Source organism: Accipiter gentilis, chromosome 17 (assembly GCF_929443795.1).
Source record: "Accipiter gentilis chromosome 17, bAccGen1.1, whole genome shotgun sequence".
NCBI lineage: Eukaryota > Metazoa > Chordata > Aves > Accipitriformes > Accipitridae > Astur > Astur gentilis.
In genome coordinates this window covers 26,016,178-26,042,986 of record NC_064896.1, presented here as the reverse complement: position 1 = coordinate 26,042,986, position 26,809 = coordinate 26,016,178, and the positions used below count along the sequence as shown (strand labels likewise).

Genomic DNA, 26,809 nt, shown 5'->3' with positions numbered 1-26,809 from the left:
GTCCCACAGGATTTTAGGAAGTGCATGGGGGCAAGTAAGGCCACGAATTGTAGGAAATCTCTGATAAAAGGTCTGTGACAAATGCTGTTAAACTTCATAGGTTTGTGTTTGGGTTTTTTTACCGTGTGCTTCTTAGTTGTCCTTTTGCCAGTAACTCGGCGAAATACCCGCCATGTTATTGTCAGGGCCATAATATCTATGCTCCTTCAAAATAGCTGTTATCCTCAGGGTGCTCCCTTGGAGCCAGAGATGCTTCTAAGGGATGAGTTTTCCAGCAAAGCCTTTGGCTTTAGCTATTTACCTCTGGGCTTTGCAGTGCGATATCTGTTAATAAGGTCGTTGTATTGGAGTGTAGCACAGATCAGCACGAGCCTGCAATTAATGTTACCAGTCAAAAAATGTGATTTCGTGACTGCATGTGTAAACCCCGTTATATTGGGCAGCAATGAGTATCTGATGGGCTTTCTTCCCCCCATAGCATTGTAACAACTGCAGGCGTTCCCATTATGATCATCTTAATATGTTGTGTCTATTTTTAGGTTTCAGGGATTTTTTTTTTCCCCTGTGAACTTCAGTAGGCAGTGTGGTTTGGTTAGCAGCAACACAGGGATTGCATTGTAATGGGTGTTCTGGTGGAGTTCATCGATGTGACTAACGCTGCTATTCAATCCTGAAAAAAGCCTCGCTCTGCTCTAATTATGCTACATGATGTCGAAAAGATACTCTTCAGCTGTTACCAAATTCACGAGAGCCTGATTCACGATAATTATTGGAAGAAAACAATCAGAGTCTGATTAGTTAGGAACTGTCATGGTGAGGGAGGGAAAGAAAGGTTTGACAATGTACTTGGGCATTTATTATAATCAGACTTTTTTTTTTTTTTTTTTTTGTAGAAATGAGTAACAAGGAAAAGGTTCAGGCGTGTTTTCTGCTTGCATAGAAGAGGGAAATTCTTTTCAAGTAGTTTTGTGTGAACCCTTTCCTTTTCATAATGAGTGTATTTCAGAATTCCAATGGGGAGGCAAAAAAAACATTGGGTGGTTCTTGGTTCTCATTTAAATGGGACTGAATTCCACTTAAAGGAGACCCTGGAGTAGGTGATAATACCTGGCACCTTAATCTAATTGCAGCTCCATGGATATATTGGGTCTCCTTTATGATCTCTAAAGGGTCTTCCTGGATTCATTGCTCTCATGACTTTATTCACACTCGGTTTCCTGGGTTTGACTGACTACGGCATCGGGGGAGTAGAGTCCTACAGATGCTGTGTTTGGCCCTATCTGCCAGCAGATCAAGAAGAACCTGCCCATCGGCATGTCTGAGCACCCGGGCATCAGCCTATTGCCTCCAAAACGGTATCTGGAGAAAGGGATACTGTGGCTTGAGATGCCAACTTCAGACTGTTATGGCTAGGTGGGCAAGCTCTAGTTTATTTGGCTTTTTGGTTGATTTTTTCCAGGTTAAAAAGACTGTATGAATCACTTTTAAGCGGACAGAAGCTTCAGGGTTTTTGCTCTTTACTGGTCAGCGTATTCCCCAGCCCTCCCCAAGTGCTTAGCGGTAGCTATGTGGCCTCGAAGAAACAATCTGTTCTGCAAAAGGCACATTTTCTGCTGATTCGATATTCAGATACGGTGCAGGTGGTCTGAGATGTGCCCTGGGTGTGACAGATGCGCTCTCTTAGTACAGTCAGGAATGTTACTCGAGACTCAAAGTGACGGGGAAGTGCAGAAGTCTTCTAGCTGGCAAGCAAGATTTTCTGCCCTTCAGACCTTTATTTCATCTGAAACGTGCTTTAAACAAGGAGGTATAATGGTAAGGAAAGGGGAGGGGGGAGAAACCCTGCTGAATTTCAAAATGCAGTGTTCTTGCTGATTGGGGACTTACTGATCTTCAGGCCTTTTTCTCGACAGACAACTTTGAAAAGCTTTGGGATTTGAGGGGTTTTGCTCAAAACCTTCCTACTTTGAGCAATAGTGGTTTAGCTATGACTCATAATGCGCTGAGTATTTCCAAAATCAATATTTACCTGTAACACTCTTAATTCAAACCTGATGGATTGAAGGAGGCGAGGGGAGGGCGGGGGGAAGAGAGAAGAAAAAAATCTTTCACATTTGTTTTCAATTTGTTCCCAGATAGTTGGATTCCTGAGATCATAGACTACAGACAAAAAAAACCCCTACTGAACAGCTGAGTCCACCTTTAACAAAAGCCAGAACTTGGACCCGAGTTAAACATTAAACTGAGTGGTCTCAGGCACAAAGACCTGCTTACGGTGATAATACCCAAATCATGTTGTTTGCCTGATTTTGTTAAATAAAATAATGCAGCTGCCTCCAATGATTTTCATACTGCGTGAAATTGCTGTAAAGTTTTAATAGCTCATACTGGTATATATAATAAGGCAGTATCTGTTTGGTTGTAGTGGGTCAAATACTTCATGTTGCGAGATTTTGGGTTTTTTAATTAGGCGACTGTTCGGGTAATTTTCATGTGAATATTCAAACATGTGACTTAGTAACCTGTTTGCTGAAAATACCTGAGGAACACTTAAAATTCACGTGCAGACATCGGCATGTATGAATGGAAAGTTTCTCAGCAGTGTTTTCCTTGTTCTTTTATTATTCTTTTCCCAATTATTTACCTGGTTTTGTACATTTGAAAACACTATGTGTTTTGAAACATTTTTCACGTGTCTAGAAATAGCAACCATTGTACACGTATTTTTTCGCTTGTTTGTGTGGAAAAGGAAAAGAAACATTAGGAATCGTATTTGCGTAGTACATTACAAAGACTCGCAACAAACAGGTTTTGAAAACATCCTGGAAAGTTTCCATAATTAGCTTAATATATGCCATAAAAATGAGCAGTGACCATAAGGAGCTACTACAATAAGCCTGGATAATACTGCATGCATAAGAATGCTTCACAGCTCGTAAATATACAGCCCAGTCAGTTTAAAAGAAAAAAAATATTGCATGTTATGCATATTGCAAAATAATGTGGTATAATGAAGTTTTTGAGAAGCGCAGATTTGTTATATATGTATCTTCCTGCAAAAGACTTACCTAATCAAGTGGATGAATGTAATCATATTCCACACCTTTAAATACCCCAGAAGCAAATATTTTCTCCGTACTGATAGGCATTATTGATGCATTTAATGGAATATTTTATAATGAGCATAAAAGCTCTCCTTGCAGATTGGATACCAAACACAGGCTCTGACTTTAGCACACAAAGCAGGGGCTACAAGAATAATTTGCCAACAGAGAGACTTTCTTTATGTGTTGTTGGAGACAGTGACTCGGTCAGCGGGTATTTGGGAGCATTTCAAGTTGTCTCCTTCACCAGGAGGATTTGTTACGGGAGTCAGGGGCTGCTTTGAGGCAGTTCTGTTTATTTTCGCCAGTGTATGCATGTAAGATCTCGTGTTCCTGGATGCAGTAGGAATTAGTGCTGTAGGAAACCGCTATGAAGGAACAGTTTGGCAGCGCCAGCCATGCATTCTCACGCTGTTATTTGACTTCAAAATCAATCCGAACTAGCTCTCAAGGTCTTGCTGATGCTGTAATTTCAGGTTCTGCCAGGAGGGGTCCGCTCTGCTTTGTCCTCTGTTCTGCATTGTCTTAACTCTAGGGCTGGTCCAAGTAATTTGCTTGGTTGCATGATGATCTGCATCGTGGAAATAAGCCAGGCTGGAACTGATGCATGGAAGTATAATCTTGTATTTGCTGAAAGTCCTTCCGTGATAAACTACAACGTTCATCACAGTCCTCCTATTAAAATAAACTTAGCTGTTGTGTTTGGTAAGTTGCTTGTCAGCTAAATCGCAGTAGCGGTGTAGGGGTGCGTGTGAAGTAAGTAGTTTTCAACCTGTTTCCTGATATGTCTTTTCTTGTAGATAAGGAAGCTAGAACCGCGTGGCAGACAAATAAGTGAAGTCAATCCTAGTTCCTTGAAGTTATTGGATCTTTAAAAATATCTTCCTGTTATGGAAAATGTTTTCTTGTAAAAGGAGCTAAGGAACACAATGTCTGATTTGTGCAAAGTGTGGGTTGTTGGGGTTTTTTTTTTTTTTCCCCTTTTCTTTTTTCGGTCAGCTAGGGAAATCACTCGCGTGTACTCAGCGTTTATTTCATTGAGATGTTTTTCATTGAGATGTTTTTCAGCTGGTTTTTTTTTTTTTCATGGAGGTGTTCCAGCGTGTTTTTCTGTTCAAGTCCGTGACGCTGTTGGCATAGGAAAGGCACATCCCACTGCTCTGAAGATGGAAGTAGAGGATAAATGATGGAAAATAGGGACATGTGTTTCAGATTTTGGGCAATTTGTTCATTGCTGCTACCAGCAGTGTTTCACAGGTTTAAAAAAAAAAACCAAAAAAACCCGAATGAAGTCTTTATAACCAAAATAACTCTAGTCAAAATATCTGTTCTTCATTTTATCATATTAACGTGGAATCAGCAAGTGCAGGAGGAGCATGAAATAACAATCCTTGTATTAGTTCCAGGTTCCTCCGTCCCGTGTGGCAAATACTTGACTCTTAGACTTAGCGGTTGGCTTTTGACTCCCGTGAAGGAGAAGGACACCATAGGCCAGCGATCGCAGCCCTGAGGGCTCGGCCCCTCTCCTTGTCCTCTTTTCTTTCTGGCTGTCAGTAGGTGTGAAGGAAGACGGTAGTTTCTGGGAGACCTTTCCCCGGGCTTCTGGGGACTTGAATACTCTTGTGCAGACATTTCCCTCCAGGTCAGTGAGTCACCCACTTGTGTGAGGCATTCGTCACCAGCGTAGTGCTTTAATTTAAAAAAGAAAAAAAAAACAACCCCAGTACACGGTGGTTTGTAGGGACTGTGGAGGATTGGCATGGGTCGTGCCAAAAGGACGTTGAGTCTACTCCTGCTTACTGATAGGCTGAATTGAGATGAATGTATTTCTGATATGCTAGACACTCTTGAGAGCATGGATGAACCTTAATATTTGTCTGCTAAAAGGTAAAATCCTGTTACTTAGTTGTTTTTACTTTATTTCTTTGGAGTACAAATAGATCATTAAAAAAAAAGTCTTCCCTTAAATTTAGTCCTATACAAAGAACAAGAAATGTTATTTAATTCATAAGCAGAAATTCCTAATCAAGTATTTTTGCTTCTTTTTGATAACCTAGCATGAAAAGATTTTATAAGTTTTCTGGTTATCTTAGATAAGTTGTGCTAGCAAGTGGTGAGCAGTACTTAATGCATATTAAAGAGAGATTTTTGACTGCTTTGTTTGCTTAGTTTTCAGATAATACGTTTTAAAATAAACCCTAACAGTTAGAAGGTTGCATGAGAGGTTAAAATCAATTTAATAGGTCTATTTAACCTGTGAGATGGACTTTATTAGAATTGGTAGATTTTTAAAGACCTTTAAAGGCTTGTTGAGGAATATAACACAAGAGTTTCCTCAGAATGAAGTTGCTATATGGCTGATATCCACCAGAAGTGATTCTTGGACAAGAATCTTTAGAATTTCTCAATAAGAGATATAAAGAAGAAATCTCAAAGGGAAAATGCAAAAAAATACTTGGGTGGAAATTGAAATCTCTTCTACACGCTTGTTACTGCTGTTGAACATTTAGTTGACCGCCTGCTGATCCATTCATGTAACATGTTCGGGAGTTTACTATCATCTCCTGCCAGTTTTCATGTCAGAGTTTTGAAAAAAAGGAAGAGCCATGCTGTAGTAAGCTGAATACTTGATCTGCACAGTGCCTTGTATTTGGATGCTGTTGACTCGTTTCGAAGAGCAAAAAAGCAGTGATCTTAAATCAGCATCCCAGATACTGAGAGAAACAAAGATCTCTCATTTTGAAGGTTGGTGTTATAACTAACAATTTCTTTTTGTTTATCTTTCTACTTACAGATTTATACGGATTGGGCTAACCACTATCTAGCAAAATCTGGTCACAAGAGATTGATAAAGGATCTACAGCAAGATGTGACTGATGGAGTCTTATTAGCTGAAATAATCCAGGTTGTAGGTGAGTGACTTTCTGTACCAGGTATCCACCAGCTCACTCAGAAATTCGCTGTCTTTATCTTCTGCATAAACACGGGGCGGGGGGGGGGGGGGGGGGGGGAATCCATCAAACTGCATGGAATTATGTAGATACTTTTCCTTTGGAGACTTTGCTAATTAATTCACTAAAGCCTTGTCTTAAAGCATAGTGGAAAAATATTTAATGTTGCTGATAAGATCTCCTGACGCAGCAATATCACTCCGCACAGCTGAACGTTAAAAAAGCAACTGAGGAGGGATTTTTTTTCTGCTAGGATGCCATTAGCCTTCACTATCTCTTTCTGATACGTTTTGGGGATTGGTCTGAACGTAATTCACAGTGATACTGGCCTACCGTGTTGAGCCTCCTGCTTTCAGTTGGATTTGAAAAATCCGTATGTGCAGCTAGGAAAGGAGAAGGGGTATAATTTTTATGTGGCAGAAAAAAATCTTTCGTAATGAGTTTTCAAATTAGGAAAAAATCATTTATCGTTAGGACAAATCTCAAACATGGGCTCAGTTCTACAAAGCCTTTAGTTCGCTCAATTTGCACTGGTATTTGTAGATAATGAAGGTTCTGAACATTTTTCTGCATTGGCCCCATGTAAAGCTCCGCATTCTCCCTCTTCCCTTGGGCCTGGATCCTTCATTAGTTCCTTCAGAGGCTCATCCATCTGGTACTTGGGATGCCACAAAACACATGCATGGGCCAACGGAGATTGATGGAATCGGAAAGCCTGCTAATGGGAATTAGGACAACTATTGTCAGAAGCAAACTGACAGATTTGAGATGCAAATTAAGACGACAGCAGTGAAGTGACAAGACATCAGTGCCTGCATATTTATATGTGTTTAGATGCTGTAAACGAGCTAGTTCCTTGATTTAAGGTACAAATCTGCAAGCCCTGCTCTGGGCTGAAATTGTGAGGCATCATTCCAAAGGCTGCACTAGAGTTGCACTGGAACACATCAAAACAGGTTTTGTCTCTGTTGCAGAGCAACGTTCTATCTGGGTAGCGTTCTACAGACCCACCATGCAGCTACAGACGTATAAAAAACAGGCCGTGAATTGATTGTGTGTCGACAGGTATTCACTATGAATCACATTTCATCCTATATCTATTTCCTTCTGTGTGTTTAACAGGGCAAAAAGTTTGGAAACCCAGGAACAGGTAGCTGTTGATTCCTTTCCTACATACCTAGCTACCCTGCATTAACACTGTTGTAGAAAACTTTTGTGTGAGAACCTGGTTGTACCAAATATTTTAATGTAGTTGTTTGAGTGTTGACTTCTGAAACCTCTTATGGAATGAAATTACTCCCTCTAAAGTACGCAGGAATGATATTGCTTACTGTATTTTGCTTTGATTCACCTTTGTGGTTTTTTTAGCCCTTATTAGAGCTGCCTTTTGGCTAATATTTAAGATTATGGCTGCAAGCTTTCAAAAGTTCGAATACAAGTGAAGGATTTAATTTTCGGAGAATGTTTTCCATGTGAAAGTAAGTTCATATTTAAACATTCGCAGCTTAATCCTCCAAATTAACAGTGAAGAGTAAGTAATTCGTATCTGCTGTGTATGGCCTTAGGCACGCTGCATCTCATTGTCACAAAGATGGTGATAACTTTCACACCTAGAAGCAGCATTCACTCTAGCCTGCAAAATACAATTTTTTTTTTTCTAACAGACAAGACTGCATACTAAGAAAGCTTCTATATGCAGCGTCGGAGAGGTTTTTCTTTTTTATGTTACGGTGTGCTATGTGTAAAAGCAGCCATACAGATCCTTCCTCCTTTTTGTCATGTGCCTGGAGTATCTGGAGATTATCCAAAGTCATTGAAAATGATTCAGGTTTAATTATTAGTGATACAATTTTTCTTGTGTTCACCATCTGAGATTTAAATCACAGCTGTTGAATCTTGGAATACTACTTAATATCCAAAACTGGAAAAAGAATAGAAGGGGGTTTTGATTTTGCTTTGTTTTTTTAAAGGAATACTCCGTAAGAGCTAATGATCCTACAGAGGCAGTGATTGCAATCCTCTCTGCTTACACCTTTCTGAACTGAAATAGCTATATATTTAGGAAAAGAAAATGTTAAAATCGGTAAGAACTAGGTAGTTCTTTTACCTTAGCATCCAGGCAAGGAGCAAATCTAAAAAGACGTGAAACCAAGCATCGCTGTGTTTGACTTTAGAGGATATAATCTTCAGACTTCAAAACCACTAATGATGATATAGAAGCGTTATATGATGACATTTTTTTTCTATTTGCAAGTCAATTAAAATGCATTCATAGCGTTCTGGTTTATTTCAGCTCAAAATTTATGAGTCTGTAAAAGCATCTGTAAGTAATACATGCCTTAGTAATGCCATGAAAACACAGTAGCTATATTTAAATTCACAAATGCTGGTATACTGGATCTGTGCATGCGCTCAAATTGGTGATACATCAAATTCTCCGTTGGTTCTCTGTGAGAACCTTCAATTTTCAAGACTTAGAATCTATGTTAAAATTCAACTTCAACTCGGTCCAATAGGACTTTTCCTACTGTGATGCGTACGATATTTTGTGGAATATTTTAATTGATCGTATACAACCAAAGTCAGATCAGATACAAAACCTGTGGCTTTGTAAACAGGGATGCAGATGTTGCGTTAATGTTAAATACTTATTCAGCTGCATAAAAATGGTTTCAGTAAGAAATAAAATGTGCACGTCAGTGTTGTTGGCCGATCGGTACACCGTTGTAGGAGGTGACGGGCGCATTGTTTAGTGTAGCTGCTCTGGATATGCCAAGGTGGTCTTACAGGTATACCTAAATATTCTGGGTAACTTGTGTTCTGATTGAAATTAAATGCACTGACTTAAACAGAATAGATCTTTGCTCTAATTTTAAAAGTCATCTGCAATTACTCCAAATGACTATTCCAGTTCAAATTCATACCGTGACTTATCTCAGTATAGCTTTTGTCTGCTGTTATGAAAATTATACTATTACACTTTCAGGGGAAGGTTACAGGTTTCTGTTGCAAACCAGAATCCTGGGATCAAGCCTAGCAGTACTCTCTAGTGATAACTCCTATCATGTTTTGGGTGGGACATTACACACAGGTTCATTTTACTAATATTTGAGCGTCTGTCCAGTTAAAAGCTGCAGGTGGTAATTGCTATGCAAATGTAGGAATTACATGGAGCAATATTCAGTCATATGTTCAAGAAGAAGTACTCGAATGTCCAAGGGTATGCCTAAAGTACTGAATAATGCAGAATAGCTGATAAGGCTGTAACATAGGGCTTAATTCATTATTAAGTGCATGGACTTACTTTATGGATGGTTAAACCATCCGTACATAGCCAGTTTTGTTCTGTGTAATGCTTATTGAAACACTTCTGTTCTAATAATAATTTTTCATACACTCGATGGAATGTCATTTGCTGAAGATTTTTTTTTTACCAGGAATGTGTACCTGTACCTATGTCAATGGGACACTGACAGCTGACTGGCCAATAGATTTAAGGAATTCTTTGCAAATTTTGATGCTGGAGTTTCCTTTTCACCTATGTTTTCATATAAATTTGGCTTGCAGTTTCATAATATGCCTCCTGTCAATATACATAAATCCTACTAAACTTTGAGGTACCGTTTTCCAAGCTTTGATTCAGATCCATCTAATTGAAAGCGCAGTGTCACTCATTGCTACTTTCATTACAGAGCACAGCTGGTTTCTACTGTCTACCTTAGTACACCCCTCGATCTGCGTATAAATGGGAAAAGTTTGCAAGCACTTGAAAGCATTTGAACCAAATTCACTGTATTTACAGTGAAGGGAAAAAAACCCAGGTGGTGGGGGGAAGCTCTGCGGACTCTCAGTTTGGGAAAAATCCCCTGCGTTTCACACTTCCGTGGTTGTGAATTTACATCTCGCTCCAGGCTTAGATACAATTTAAAGCCTTTATGATTGCCTGTAACTTCCAGTTTATGCCAAACGATGTAGTATCCTTATGTGGCAAATAGAAACAGTAGCTGTGAGTTGCCCATTTATCTCAGCCAGAAAGCTGTGCTTTTGCAGCTGTGAAATTGGACACGTTTCCGAGGTCCCCGAGCATTCAGTGACTCGTGCGATGAACTGTACCATCACGCCGCCTGTGGGCACGCCACGTTGTTATCTCATTCACTGCTCTCTCTTTCTTTCCGGTCATCTCCACCAGCCAGGCAACTTGCCTCGGACCTGCCGCGAGCGCTGGTCCTTGGAGCTTGGGGCAAGGGTCAAAGAAAGGGTCCGGCTTACGGCCGAGGAATGGGAGCATCAAAACGATTGCCTGGTGAATTAGGCAGATTCCCACAAAGTGCCAAATATGCCCGTGGGCCGCTTTGATGCATCTCCCCAGCTTAGGTTGAACATCTGGCGTCTTGCCCTGCTGGGTTCAATAGAGAGGGATGAGTTGAAGTTCAACCCAGCCGCCGGTTTGCCCCACCACCAGCTTTTTGTGGTTGCTCTCTATTCCACCCACTTTTCATAGCGCTTGCAGCAGCAGGGAAGGGATGATAATTGCATTACTCTAATGAAAGGAGTAACCAAGAGCCGTAGGTGAGTTGGGAGTGGGTTAGAAGGTGTAAGCGTAGGGCATAAACCTGCCCCAGGGAAAGGTGGTTGCCTGGGGGTAAGCAGAAATAGCACCTGATGGACCAGAAACTCCAGTTCTTGTTAGTCTTCTGATAACCACCAACTATTTTTGGTCATCTACATCCTAAATCACCGGTAGCAGAGAAGGCCAATAGCATGAAAGGAAGTGATGACTAATTGAGAAATGATGAAGAATCATCAACTGGTAGACAAAAAACTGCAGGTTCACAAGGGGGAGGGAAAGTTGCCTTGGTTTAACGTAGTTTTTCAGAAGAAGTAAAAGCAACTGTTTAAAAACAAAAAGAAAAAGAAAAAAGTAGAGCACAAGAAATTGAAGAAACTGGTAGTAATGAAATTAAGAAGCTACAAATCAGTTGATCAGAAGAGTACAAGGATAGCTGATGATATCTTGTAAACTGATGGAGAAGTATGAGGACAAAAAGAATGATTTCTAGATGAGAATAGTAATATTGTTAACCACAGTGTAAAAAAAGGAAGCGGATAAAGAGGTAACATCCCAAATAGTTGGTGTGTTGGATGTAAATTTCTCCTGAGGTAAACCACCGTATATTTTTCTATCTTGGTTTGCCATGAATTTTCTCATGTTACAGAACAGTGTCGTTGTTAAGTTTATAGGGTTTATGAGGTTTACCTTTAGTGTACAGCTCTAGAACCAAGCTTGCACTCCAAGCCTGTAGCAATACCTACAAAGCGTAGAAGTGTTGAGTAAATATTTTGGTTCTACATTTGCGTTCTAAAAAAACCCTCAGAAAAAGTCAAATGCTGTATTGCAGCAGAATCTTGGGAACAAGTTACGCACAGTTTAGGCAGTTTCAGGTTGGTGAGTCTAGGTAGTTTGCATACAAGAGCTTAAAAAGAGCCAGGTAACAAGCTTTATGGTTTGCTACCACTGGTTTTAAATACGTGGTGTAACTTTTCAGGAGTTCTAGAGGACAACTGGGGAAAAACTACTCTTTTTTGAGGAAAATTAACAGGTAAAAGGCTGATAGACCACTCTGAGGAACAGTATGGTGGATTTAGCTGCAGTCTTTTTCATAGTAGCATCAATTCTTAAATGTATTACTGTGGCATAAAGGTGTGTACTGGAACACCTCGGTGTGTAAAAAAGGGGAATACCGGGCAAAAGTGATGTTATGTTACTACTTTGTTTGCCATTGTTATGACTGCTATTAGAATATTGTGCCAAATTCTATATTCCTAACTGAAGAACAACACAAAATGAGATGGATTTCTGAGTGACGTCCTCAGAACATGGGACTGGCAGAAAATACAGCTTTTAGTATAAGAATTGATGGGAGGCGAATCTGTTCAATTCATCAGATGGGATGTGAACGTCCACCTTTATTACGGTGAAAAAGATGCGGGAACTGAACTTTGATTATAAGTGGTTCTTCAGTCTAGCACAAAAAAGGCATTTCAAGGTCCAGTACTGAAACGTGACACTGAGCAAACTAAGACTCTAAGGCAAATGTTTAACCACCTCAACAACTTAATTATTTCACTTGGGACTTCAAAGATTGAAACTGTATCTTTTTCTGCAAGTAGGGTTGCGTGTAAGCTATGGACAAGAAGCTTGAAAAGTAGTCTTGTGATTTGTGCAATTAAAAAAAATATTAATAAAAATATGAGAGTTATTGATCATAAATTTCCTATCTAGATTTAAAACCTATATTTACTCTACAAGCAATTCAATTGACCTGCAAACATCTATACATATGTAGTGTTCACTTTTCCACCTAGCAGTGATTCAGTTTCCAGAATTTACATCTTTTTTTGTAGTTCAAAGGAGTTACCCGTCACTGTACAAGATACTGTCAGACCAGCTGTTTTCTGCGCCCAGCTGTCTCTGGAGGCACGACCCACTAGAAAACTCTAGCTGCCTTTTGATGGGTCTCAGTGTTTCACACATTCGCTTTGTCTGGACAACTATGATCTGAAACCCCTTTATTTAGCTAGCAGCAAGTGCTCTGGAAATAATTGGAATACAAGTCCTTGGTATAGTTTTTTGCTTCATTTCCTCTTTTTTGCTTTTCAGCAAATGAAAAGATTGAAGACATCAATGGCTGCCCAAAAAATAGGTCTCAAATGGTAAGTAGTAAAGTGGTCTGTTGTTTGTGTGTACATGGTTGAGTATCGAGCAAGAGTGTGTGACTTCAATGTCTGAGACTTTTAATAACAATTTTTAATTAGTTTTTCACAGTAGTGAGAGCAAAGGTATAATCTGAAGAACACGAATATTACAGGTTTTGCCCCGTTCTACTCCACAGTATGTGAATTAGGCCTTGTCATTTATCACATACTTACAATCGATATTATTCTTGCATTGGTGTTTTACATTTCTGAAATACCACATTGTTAAACAGGAATGTAAAAAAATAAAATGTTGTTTGTGTATAGACAGTAGTATTGCAAAAGCAAAATTAGGTATTTATTTTGAAGTTGGATTAAGAGTTCCTATATCCTTTGAAAAGGAACAAAATAAATGAGCAAAATGCACTAAATGAAAAAATTTCAAACTGGGAACTTCAAGGAGTTTTATGTATGCAACTTGGTTTTGACTGATAATTTTTAATTTGTAGAAGAAGTTGTTCTGTATCCTGCTTATATACAATATTTAAAACTGAAGAACCAAAAATTAAAAGCATGTAGTACCTCAAGACTATGTCTGCTATGAGTATTGGTGAAGCTAAAATTATAGGCAGAACTTTACTGAGAACGGAAATAGTAGGAAACTGATTTTTAAAATGCATACTAGGAGAGGAGTTTTAAAAATTTATGCTACTTTAAAGAAGATTATTTCCTTCTGTATCTTGAAAAAACCCTCATTTTACAATATAAATTCTAAAACCTCCCCCTTGCATTGCAAATGCTCGCTTTGATACATGAATATCTGTTCTGTGTGTGAAGCTATTTTAATATTTTTCTTTTTTGTGACTCTGTTCCCACAACTGCAACTTGAACACAACCACTCTCGTAGTTAAATGAAAGATTAAAGATTTGATGAGAGTTTGCCATCTTGAGTCAGAAACCACACTGCGTTCTGCTATTCTGTTTTGGCTTTTTGTTGTTTTTTTGGAAGTTATCAATCTTGCTTAAACCCACGGAGCAGGCGTTCTGTAAGAAGCAAGCCATGTAAAAGGTTTTTCATTGCTACTTTTTACTGCTTTGAAGAGGTTGGTTGCTATTCTCGCTGTAGCCACAGCAGCTGTCTAGAGCATAAATAATTGAGGAAGTTTTCACAATTACTATAATTTAATGTGCCGCAAGTGTATGGTAAGAACTGAATTTCATTCAGGACTGGAGTCTGTAACAAATTCCAGGACACTGTAGCTAAAAGTCGCTTTAAGTCATTATTCTCAATGAAGGAACCGCGTCGTTCTGTTGGACAGTCGCGTGCACGCTGTAGGTTGCTTAATGAAGTCAGATCTGGTTATAACCAGAGGCATGCAGGGGGCATGTGCTGTGTCAGGAGTTGTGAAGAGTGCTGGAAAGAAGGGTTTGCTCTGTGATTCCTCCCCTGAAGCTCTCATTTTATTTCGGTTGCTCGTTCGGGACAGTGGAGCGAGTGGGAGCATGTTCCCCCGTTCATGAGACCTAGTGCGTCACTCGTAGCTAGGCATCCCCAGTGGTTTTTCTCAAGTGAGAAAAATAAGGATTATGCTTATGGCCTGCTTTTATTGAGTGTGCATGCTTGCAGAGCTCTGTATCTTCTTACAATAAAGATACTAAGGCAAGAACTTAAGTATCTTCATAGGGGTGGTGTTCACACAATTGCTTGCAGTGTTTAAGGAGACGAGCCTTCTCTGGGTCCCCTGTGTTCTAGGAAAAAAGCTTATGCTACAGTGTTCTGGGTTGTTGGGTCTTTGTTTGTTTAGGGTTTCGGGGGTTTTTTTTGTTTGTTGGTTTTCTTTTGAAGATACAGCAGTCTTTGTCCATTGCATTTTAGCATTTTCCTCTTACTACAGCTCACAGCCATTCTCCAGAGTGTGGGAACTGGTGCTTGGTAATTCTGGTTCAGAGAGGTGGCAGAGGCAAGGCTATCCGGTCAGTTCAAACACTCAACCAGGTGGTATCTAGTCTTATTTTTTCAGATGTACCTTCCAGTTACAGATGTCCATATCTATAGTGTAGTGTCTGTAGGGTGGGCACCACAGATGAGTAGATTGGGGAGGCGAGGTAGGTACCCTAAACGAAGACTTAACTTTGCTCATTAAATAAAAATACGACAGAGCTTAGAGGGAAGCCTTTTACCATCATCTTTCCCCCTGTGGGCAGTTATCTTGTTCGTAGAGTTGCAATGCAATAGGGAGAGACACACGTGAGCTGAATTGTGAAAAGCCAGCTCGTGTCCGGCCAGATGTATCAGCTTAGAAAGCTGGAGCAAATCTCTGTCTTCCAAGCCCATTAAAGGGGTGTGAAAGCAAGTACATTTGCTTCCATGTGGCACAGTCCTAAGCCAGTAAAGCTCGCCAAACCTTCGCGAGCTCAACTCGGAGCCAGATCAGGTCTCTCTGCGTTGTTGTTCCCATTGCTACAGTGCTGGAGAGCGTCGTACATATTTGCCCAAATTGAGCGTTAGAGACAGCTTGGGTTTGTCAGGCTCAAAGCCAGTGCTAATAAGCCTTGTCAAATTAAGTTTAGTACTGCAGAACCATTTGGGACCATCAGGGCTTATCAACCTAGTCCCAATGCCAGAAATGACATGGCAAGGACCACTTCCCCCAGCTCTGTGAAAAATCACTTAGGTGAGAACCCATCCCCTCTCGTCATCTCCTCTGGGTTTCTTTGCTGTGGGGAGTATCCCTGTCTTCCTTTGCTCCAGATAAGATTTGGCTGGCTTTTATATCATCTATTATAGACCATTCTATAGCTTGTCCTCTGCGTAAGACCTGTTTCAGGGTGGGGGGTTTTTTCCAAACCTCTGTATTTTCGTACTGTAGTTAACTCCTTTAAACAAACCCCTGTAGCTGCGATGGTTAGTTCCAGCTGGCACGCAGAAAATCCTGTGGTTAATAGAGGATGTAGTTGTACGGAGCACAGGCTCTGGGACCGAGAAGATTTGGAGATGGTCACCACGACTCCATTTGGGTTTCTAGAACGAAGCCCCAGAAAATACTGGCATAGTTCTTGATAACGGGGCGAAAGAGGGTAAAACAAGATCAGTTTCCTCTCCTACATGCTTCGGAAAAAAAGACTGAGGTCGCTAAACCTGAGTAGGGCTATTTCTGCTAATATTGTTTGGTTATAGAAGAACAGAGATATTTTTCTTTTTTTTTTTCTTCTTTTTTTTTTCTTTTTTCAATTTGCCTGTTGTTTTGGGGACGGTATTAGAGCTCAACATTTGGCATCCGGCAGGATCCGGACTATATTAGGAGGTACCACTTAGTACTTGCCCTTCTAGGTACCGTGGATTATTCTTATTGATGTGGGTGTCTTTGCAAATGCTGGACGTTACCTATTATAAAAGGGTTCATACCACTTATATTTGTAAAACGACCAAGTAAACAAAAAATAGAGTACCTGAATGAGTTGTTATATGCAATATGTTATATATTGAGTCTGGCTGTAAGGGCAGCCCGTGGAAATCTTGCTCTACAGGGGGCTGTGTTCTGTCTGTGAGGAAATATGTTGTGTAAAACGCTCACAGGTTTTGAGGGAACTTTCACAGCGATGTTTTGGTGCAGTGTGATAGCCGAGCATTTTATTATCTTGTATATTAATATATCTTTTTTGCATAGAACAGCAAGGAGGGAGAGGGAGGGAGGCGGTTGTGTTACCTGTTACGTGCAAGTGATAAATCGTAGCAGATGAGATAGTGGTAAAGATTACATGATACAAGAAAAAAGCAAAGCACAAGATGTTTGAAAGATCGAAGCATTAAAGCGGAGAGTGAGGGCAGGGAAAGAGAAGATCCATATCAGCTAGACTAGAAGCAACTAGGGAGAGAGACAAATAAAGTAAGTTAATTTTGCAAAATGTGGATTTGAAGACAGGGCAGAGAGGAGATACTTACCAGTGAAGGGATACGTTGGCAGACACAGGCGACAGTTGAAACGCAGCCTAAGATGGGACTAGGAGAAGGGATAAAAGAAGTAGGAGAAAGGTGTTTTCTAGGAGAGGTAGAGGGGGTTTGCCACCTTGAGCATAAAGGTAAGAAACACTGAATGGGGCATCGGAAAGATATAAGACATTATCTCTACGTGTACTTAGGAAAAAAGTATGAGAAGAAACTAATGAGAAAATCAATTTGATTTCCAAGGTTCAAAGCAAAGTAAAAAAATAATCACGGATTATGATACTCTAGAAAACTAGAATGTTAGGTGTGTAAGTCTGAAAAGGGATAGTGTGGTACCCTTGTTACTGAAGCCTGGAGGAGTAAAGCGGTAGCAAAGCCGTCGGTGCTGAAGGGAAGAGGCTGGGGGAATCTTGTCGGAGGACACAGCGGACTCTTTCGTCTTTCCATGCTAAGCCTGGGGAAGTTGTGGGACAACCAAGACAAGAATTTGGAGCAACAGAAAGGCATGTAGGCTGAACCGACACCACAGTTCCTGCCTATAAATAGAGGAGGAAATAACTGTGGTTCTCATGTGGGTTTGTGGTTGGGTTTTATTATTTTTAAGGATGATCGCTTTGTGTATACAAGTATCTGTGTTCAGATACAAAAAAGACAACAAAAAAAGGAGGGAGGATTTTTTTGTATGTGTTGACCAGAAGTTTTTCAAGTATCATCTCTTTCTGATGCAGATACCAAGCTGTACTAGTAAAATAATACTTCTCAGGTTTTCTACTACTGTTTGTCTTGCAAACATGAAGAATCTTGTACTGCAACGTGGGTCAGAGCCTGCATTTCTTCCCAGGGACTTTATGAAAGTCGAGATGAAGGCCAGGTTTTCAATATGATGACTTCCTTCATAAGGAAACCTGACTCCACTGATGACAATTTGACTATTATTTTAATATTCGACTGATTTCTTGTATTCTGAAAATGAGCTGTTCTGGAATGTATGTGACACCCAAAGTCAAAGAACAGTTTGTGTGGAAATTTTCCAGCCTGTTAGGGATCCTGGATTTGAAGCGAGCAGCGCTGGGAGTTTTAATTTGGTTGTTAAAGCCAGGTGTCCACTTTCCTCCCGAGTGTGACCCTCGCCAGCTCCACCCTCTGCTCTATGAATCTTTTTTTTTTTTTACTGGCAAAGAAAAGCATGAGACATTGAAATCTTTGTTACGGTTTGTGTGTATGGTACATGCCACACGTATTTCTGTGTTCTTTGTCTCAAAGAGCACTTTAATGAATTGAAATGATAAATACGAATGCTGGTGTGATATGGCCAATATTTTTAAAGGGTATAGCTGGGTACGTGCTAATGAGTTGGTTGGCAGGTGTAATACAAGCTGAAAGCATCTGCATCGCCTGAGCAGCTAACTATCCACTAAGTGGGTGAGCTGATGTTTTTTGTCCAAATAACTAAAAAAGGCTGCTGTATTTTAAAATAAAAAATTAAACTATTCTTAGATGCTTGTATTTTTCTTACAGAAAATAATTCTGTCTTTGGTCTTCAAGAGCAGGCATCCACTTTAACCCGCTCCCCTAAACATTTTGAGCGTTTTTATACACCCAATGTTGCCTAAATGTTGCCATAGCTTGGTGCAATAAATCTGCAAGGCTGTTGCTCCAACCCCCACCAGGTTGGTGGGGCTGAAGTCTGGTCGATCTGCTGCCCGTTCCCCAAAGCCGAGGACGACTCTGCCGCCCAGGCATGTGCTGCTAATTCAGGGGAGCAGCTCCGCCAGAAAGATCAAAAGCATCACAAGCATGTTTTTCCTCCGCAAATTCCTAGCGTGGGTTTTTTGGAAACGTATCCCGGTGGTTAAATATAGCCATGTAGTTTCAAGTAATTCTACTCCAAGGTTGTTCTGAGCAATGTAGCGAAGGGAACTTTTCCGTCTTCTGGTGGGCTTTCCCCCTGCTTTGCTTGGGCAGTTTGTATCTTACTGTCAGTATATGTTTAGAAATTTAATCTGTAGTAACAAATGGGTGTCTTTTGGCCCTAACCCGTGGTATGTTTCCTCGCAGCTGAAGGTTAGCTGGAGGGGAAGACGTTATCCGGAGCTGGGCCAGACCGGCCAGTGGCAGACACCAGCTTAGCTCCTTCAACCGCCTGCGGAGGCACTTGGCCAAATATTGAGTTTAGGAATGTTTAAAGCATTTTCTCTAGGCTTCCTGGGTTTCTGTTGATCATGTACGAACCCGTGTTGTCATGTAGACAAGAACGATTTACTACAGAGGTGATCTGCCAGGTTGCTTATACTTAGATGTTCTTCTTCCTCACTTTATAATGACTGTTGCTCCTAGGAAAGATTCATTTTGCTGTGTCTATTTTTTTTCCGGAGATCCAGACTGTTGTTATGCTATTATTCTTACCATTTGTGTATTGTTATCAGCGGGACAGGCGCGGTAGGATCATTGGTTTCTGTATTGCAGAGCTCACAGTCTAAATAAAACCATAAGCCGCCCTCTCACCCCTGCCATCATCCTACATAGTAAATAAAATGATAAACAGAGCTAGGCTGGATTGGGAAAAGCCAATATATACATCTCCCTGCCACAAAGCATAATAAAGTGTCACTAAACGGATATTTGTTTTAATTTCTGGAGGGGAAGGCTTCCAAAACCCTTCTGTGGGAGGAGGTAAGAGATAAGGCGGTATGTGGACGCTGTTCTGCCCGTTGGGTATGCGGTACCTTTGGGAGATGCTGCTGCTGACAGTCTGTCATTTCCATAAGGGATCGTCTTCGTGGTCCCCGACGGGACGGTGCGCTCCAATTCTCTGCCCTATACAGCCATGCAAGAACTTAGACATCACCTATTCCTGAAACAGCGTGAGGTTCGATAAAGAGCAAAAGAGAACGGACTGTAAAAGTAATTTCTGTGGAAATACTGGAAGATGTGAGCTTAAATATAAAGACGGAATTAGATTCTATTTGATCATTTATTTTACTGTTAATTTAAGCCAAGTTAACACTTTTTAAGTACCTATGATTCTACCCTCCATGTGGACTAAATACGTGAAACAGCAAATGCGTTAACAGGCCAGGGTCATTCCACGTAAGCGTGTGGAGATCTCTATATCTTTCACTTACATATTTACACCGGCACCAAAGTCTAGAAAAATAATTCTTTTTTTGCCATGCCTGTTATTTATGTAAAATTATGACATAAATACACCTTTTATGCAATACTATGCAAACACATAGCTTCTTGCTGTGTTTTGCATAAATGGGGAAAAACGGAAAATCATGGATGACAGTCTTTAACTTCCCGTGCCTGCATGTTAGGGCATATGCAACGTATGAAACCGCCTTCTCGGTGGGGCCATACGAGGTGCAGCGGATTGGATTAACTTCACCGAGATTCTGTTGGTGTTGAGTTTGGTACGATGAGCAAAAATTGCACTCAGACTAAATTTTGTGTGGAGTCTGTCAGGGATAAACTATGGGTTTTATCCAGGTTTAACGTTAACTGAGCTTTTTCTAACTAATGAAAAAAGGTTAAGTTGATTCGAGGACAGATGGAAGTAAGAATTCAATTATTATTCTCCTTTCTGGGAGATTAATTTTTTTTTTTCTGAGCCCTGGCTGTGAAGAAAACTTTGTAGTCTTACAAAATGGCAGCAAAATCACAGCAACCTGAGTTTAAAGATTAGGTTGATAACAAAAGGTATCTGCTCACGCTTACATAGTTTAATTCTGTTTCTGAGTTGTGTATTGTTGCTTTGCTTTCTCAACAGAAACCTCACTGTCTGCTGCACTGTTTAACTGTTTCTGGAGTGAAACTATATATTGAACAAGAATATAACAAATTTCTCTGTCAGGTTTGTGATGGAAGAGTTAAAGCTGTTTGGCAATTTCTTCTGGTGTCTAGGTCTTTGCATCTTTTTATAGTATACATAGCACTAAGCTCTTCACTCTTGAATTTTTGAAACAGATCATAGCTTTTACAAAGGATTATGCACCTCAGAGAAATAAACTTTTTGTCCATGTGTCTTGTCGTAAATCTTTGATTTCCAGCCATTGCTTATACGCTGTAGCTATGTGATAATGGCTATTTTAATTAATTACTCTGTGAAGGTAATACGTATCCAGAAAATTTTGTTCTTTTGGGTTTTATGTGGGATTATTTTTATATATTTAAACAGTACTGTTGTGCTTGTCCTGAGCAATTATGCGGGAGAAATTTTCAGTAGGAGATGTTATCCAGGATCCAGGTGCACGGAAGGAGGAGGCACGTGCGTGTTGGTGTCCCTCCAGCCACCAGGATAAATCCATTGGGAACAGGTGAAGCTGTGACCCTCAGGCTTCGAGACACAAGTACGCCCGTCAGCCAAGACGGAGCGGGTCCGCTGCGCCTGGGAACGGGCTGCAGCGGTAGCTCCCTTCCCCGTGTCTTTTTTAGGAACGAACAGCTGTCAAGGACTATGTTGCAAGAGGTCCTTCACATGGCACAGCCATGAGATGACCATTACTACTTCTTTACTTGTGTGTATTTGAATAAACGAAGCCAGATCATTTGCTGGTGTACCGTCCTCTCACTTGCAGTAATCGAGAGTCTGTAGTTTGCTTGCAGTACTTAAATTTTTGATTGGTAGGTTGTTTTACTTTTATAATTAATCATTTAATAGAGTGCAGCACTACTCACACGCAACTTTTTTTCTGAGCTAAAAGCTGTTTGTGATAAAATGTTCTGTGTAGTTCTTTCTACGAGTGCTGTTAAATTCCCACTGCATATTCAAGTTAATGATATACAGAGCCTTCAACACTTGAGCTAGTATTTGAGGAAATACAACAGCGTTCAAGAGTCAGCACTTACTGCATTGAGCGGTTTTAGTGTCAGTCCTTCCTTTTAAATGTTTATGCTCTCTTAAAAATACTGGTTTATGTACAATTCAAGCATGTTTTGGGAAGAAGTCCATCTTCACTAGATATCGTGAACCCATCGTGAACTGAGCACAGCCATGGGTTTTCCCCATCTGTTTCTGTCTTCCATTATACATAAGCAGAGATTTAGTGCTAATAACGTACAGTTAGTGTGGTGTATATACTAAAATCCAGTCGAGTGTCTGCTGAGACCAGCAAAGAGTTTCATGTATATCCAAAATTAATGATTCTCCAGAGGAAGGATACTCTGTTGATATTTGTTTTCAAAGTTGAACTTGTTGTTGCTTAACAAACTATAATTTAGGATGTGTCAAGATTTCAAATTATGCACAAATTATCCACTTCAACTTTTCAAATATATTCAAGGCCTGATCCTGAAAAGCTGATCCAAAAATAATATCTCCAGGGATATTTTTCAGAGGAATTGCCCTTTTGCTTTTTTTTTCCTCCAGAGGAAAGTTTCAGTTTTGAATAAACAAACCTGAAAAAACCCTGAAAAGCTGAATTTCAAAATAAATTAGGAAAATTTCTGCAACCCTTCCATCTGCCTCTCGCAGACCAGATTAGCTTTGACAAGCCTCGAGAGTCGCACAGGATTGCCTGAAACCATTCACGATACAAGAATGTCCTTCGGATGCTCTTTAATGGGATTAGAAATCTTGGCCATGGTGAATGGGAGCTTTCTCTGTGGTGCTTACTGCCCCCATTTCTGTTTATATTAGGCATGTTGTGAGTCAATATTGAATATTAACGGCATTCTGTAAAGTAGAGAAATGCTGTTTGTCCCATTATTTCCAGAGGAAAAGCTGAGGCACAGGAAAGCTAAGGTTTTACCCAGGGTCACAGAGAAGGGGATGCAAGAGATGAGGCTCAGGCTAGTTCTCCAGCCTTAGATTAGTGCCCAAACTGTCTTTGTCTTTTTTTTTTTAAAAAAAAAAACAAAACAAAAACAAAACAAAAAAACAACAAAATAATGCATTTGTAGCAGAGAGGGTCAACTCTTCACATAGATGTCAAAACAGTGTACCTGTGATCATAGATTTTTGTTTCTGTGGCTACATTTGTTACAACCTGGCTGCAGAATATGAATTAGCTTCATTTGCCCTTATGTCACATCTGTTATTTAATTTCTAAGATACCCACCAAGTTCTGTCAAAAACCTGAGTCTTGATTTTGAGACACATTTTTATCCAAATACTGAGGAGCAGCATAGGCATACTTGGAGCAACATATTATTATTTAAAAAAAAAAAAAAAGATAAACTTGGATTGGGACAACTACTAATGAAGATGTAATTTAAACAAAGCAATAACAGGTAGTATTTATAACCTTCTAGGGAAAATGGAATTTGCAATTTTGCCTTGGTATTTCTTATGTATAATTATGATTAGGAAATAGTGCAAATGAGACATTATTTGAGGGAAGAACCCCCTCCCCCAAAACTCCTCCAGGCTTTTAGGGATTGTCAATGTGATGGCTTAAGATTTTAAAGCTCTTCCTAAACTTTATGATATAAAAATATTGAGTATAAAAGCTTGATCTGAAAATACGAGAAGGAATACATTTTGCCTTAAGAAACAGCTTGCAGAAAACAGCTTGTGTTAGGCTCTTTCCTTGTTTCTACGTTGTACGTGAAGTCTGCTGGAATATTGCATAAGACATTGTGGAACTTTAAATAAAGTTTTGCATGAAATCAATCTTCGTTTTCACACCTCCTTTGAAAACTAATATACTGTCCATAACGTGGAGCCTCAAGTTAAATGCAAAGCACTGGTTTCAATCTAAGTAGTGGGGTTTCTGGACAAGCTTATAAAAACACCACAGCTATCACTGTAAAAGTTGGCAGCAGAGGTCTTGCATCATAACGTGAGAAACTTCCCATGGTTTGTAAGTGAAGGAACCTACAGTAAGTTTAATTCCGATTTTTGTTTGAGAAAAACATCTGTATCTGTCCCAAGGGCAGCACTAGTTACGATTTACCCTGTGTATTTGACTTGGCAGAGCTGGCTGTGCAGCTTTGGCTGTAGACAGTTTCCATATTCAAGTCTTTGTCTATTATAGTCAACTTTCAACATATTGGTGCCCACACATGGGTTTCCATTTACAGGCCGAGGATATTTGTTTTGGGTTTGGTTTTTTTTCTGGTGTGTCCTATTCTGCTAATACAGGCCAGGGCATGTTTCCTCACTCCTTTTCTTTCTAGCACTGACAAGAATAGAAATTGAAATTGCTATTACACGACATGCACAAAAACTTGTGTGGGTCTGGTGGCCGATGTTGTTGGAAATGCATAATTGCTGTAAGGTACGTATATGAGTAGAGGGGAATCTGGGTAATATACCTGGCGAAGTAATAGCAGACTGAGAATTAAGTAAAAGTATTCTCATCCACGCATAGGAATTTAACGAAGTTGTTAAATTTGTGCGTACTTGAGTTTCGTATGTGTAGAAGCTAGGAAGGAACGAGGAGTGTGCAGGTCTGGTGGGAATGAAAACAACGCTATGCAATGCTGTCCTTCACAGACATATTTAGAAATCAGTAAATATGTATGACCACTAGCTTTTAATCCTGCTTTCCCAGCAAGAGGCTGATGGTCTTACTGGTGAAACAAAGCAGCTGCTGGTGGTTTGGTGTTTGACGGTTATGGGTGTGCAATGTTTCTTAGCCGTGATGCTTTCCGTTCCCATCTTGCCAGGTAGCGAATGCCACCCAGAGAGTGATGTTAAAAGGAAGTTTTCAGGTAGCTGACTGAAACGTGCTTTTTGCTTCTGTGAGTGTGAGAAGGGGAGTTGTGACACTTGATATGTTATGTCTGAACAGAAGTTTAATCCCGAGGGGTTTTATTTTTCGTATAATCTAATTATAAGAATGGAGGAGGAGCCCCTGGAGGCAGGCAGCCCCTCTGGTGTGGGCTTCGGCAGTCCTTGGTTGGCGTTTAGGGACATTTCAGAATAAATACCTATCATCGTATGGGGTGTGGGACTGATAATGCGGTTTGATAGTTAACTTGACTATACCTGAAACAGTTTATATGCAATGGTTCAAAACTGCAAATTCATTTGATGCTTTTGGCCAAGAAGTATATCAAGGCAAGGCAAGCGTTTTGGACGCTCCAGGTAACGTGTCCGAGTAAGATAATCACTGTGGGTCCTCGGTTTTCCTTCTCCTTTTGCGCAGCTTTCCCCTATTTTGGGTAGGTGGGAAATGAGAGCATCCAACTGCCATCTTACCTGCTTTGCTTCCGCTGTGTTAAACGTTGCTGGCAATACGAATCAGAAATCAGAATTGTCAGCCAAAGAACGATCGTAGCTCACAGTGAAAAAGAAAATACACGCTCCCCTTTGGCAAATCCAGTCTTTTCGCATCTGCTTAAAGGCTTTAAGCAATACGTGGACTTGGCCAAGAAAGGGCCCGTAGAGTCTCGGTGAGAACTTGCTGCTGAATACTGTAATTTCAAGGAGGCGGCTGTATTTTGTGTTGCAAGTCACCGCGACGCAGGGTCATTAGATTTTTGTTTAGTTTAGGTCTATCCAGGAACTTCACTTCTGTCCTAGGTACATGCATCTGAGTGGTCTAATTACCATGCTACTACGCTAGATTAGCTTGCTATCTCCAACCCTGTATGCACTGGGGGATCTTTCTCCATTAAACAATATTTGCAGATTAGAAATAGTTAGTTCTTATGTGAATACAGCGGGGGCTAGAGGCAGAATCCTCCATCACAGCTTTTATCGATGAAATTCATTAGATGTTACAGTGTTAGAAACTCTTCTTTTTAAACAAGCAACACCATTTCTGATGCATTAGAGTAAATCAGCCACGCTCAAGGTTCTTCACTCAGGCCAGCGGCCACAAAATAGTATTCACAGCTTAAGCTATTTGACATACAAAGGTTTCAGTAGCTTTCTGATCTTTGGTTTTTACAATAGGAAAAATGAGCGATTGCTTCCCTCGTGCATCCCGACCTCGCTGTTTTCATTCTCGGCACCTCGGCGGGGTAGAAGGCAGCTCCTGGTCGAGCATTCGGGGCTTTTGCCTTTTCTGAGACTCCAGAGTGCCAAGTGAGCCCGAGCCTGTTTCCAGTGGGGCTGGACAGCAGTCACAAATCACTTCGATGTGGGCCACCAGCCAGTCATTGTGTGGGAAGCACCATGAATTCCTACTAACCCTAAATTTTAATCATTTTGGCTATAGACCTGCATTCTGTGTTTCACTTTCTTCTTGAATTTCCCCAAATTCCTTTCTCTTCTCCTTTTTGGGCTCTATTTTTCCTTCAGAATCAACAAATTACTCCCATTCATGTCATTCTGCCATGTTACATAGTTATTATCACAGACACTGTGTAAATGCTGACAGAATCATTGATGTGTTTTTATCCTTCAGTTATGTTTTTTTAGCAAATTCCTTGTACATGCAATGCTGTACATCCCCGTAAGATCTTATCGTAGTATTTTATTTTCTGAACCGAAGAGGTTTGCTTTTGCAAGCCCCTGTTATATTAACGCTTTATTTCATCGTGTCTGAAGTACTGAAATAGGATATTTTCCTGTTTCTATAATGTTTTGATTCTTATGCGTTCTTGACTGTAATGCACCATAGACTTTTGACAGTCCACATCCTGTATTTTTTTTCTGCTTTTTGTATTGCTCTTTTTTTTTTTCTTTGTTCTTTTTCCATACCAGGATAGCACCAAAAAGCCCCTGTTTCTCACAGCCTTTAGCCAGGCATTACAGCTGGTGTGGCAAGTAGCCCGACTGTCCTTTTATAGGGCAGCAAGGTCCAGGTCACTCAACTTGAGGTTTAAATAAACACCTCAAGCATAGTCTGGGGGTGGGAGCGGTATGTCTTAATGAAGTGGCTAAAATGCTCAGTAAAAAAACCTGGGGCTTCGTCCCGGGGAAGAAGTGGTAGTGATTTTCAAGGGGGCTCTTTGAATCTGAATCGGATCGGCAATGAGCGTGAGGTTAGGAAGTCAGCAAGGAGTACTACGTAGCGCCAAGAATGAGGGCACAAATGAGGAACTTGCTACCCAAAAGTAAATCTTAATCCTGTGGTCGCTCTGTCCTAAAAGAGAGTTTGAGCAAAGATGAGCGACCTGGGAAGCGAAGCAAAGCGGGACTGAAAGAGCTACTTTGAGTTTCTACAACTGCGAATCTGGAGTGGGGATGAGGTATTGCTTATTTTCACTCGCTA

General features: G+C 40.3%; 1 protein-coding gene across 3 annotated transcripts in view; it reads left to right on the top strand.

Annotated features, from left to right (window-relative positions):
• The window catches only part of NAV2 (neuron navigator 2), a 231,546-nt gene that overhangs the window by 58,729 nt on the left and 146,008 nt on the right, over window positions 1-26,809 (top strand). For all 3 annotated transcript variants that reach the window (XM_049820690.1, XM_049820689.1, XM_049820688.1), the window contains exons 2-3: window positions 5,899-6,016; window positions 12,717-12,769. In XM_049820690.1, coding sequence (XP_049676647.1) covers window positions 5,899-6,016; window positions 12,717-12,769 — 171 coding nt within the window. The remainder of the gene's footprint in view (window positions 1-5,898; window positions 6,017-12,716; window positions 12,770-26,809) is intronic.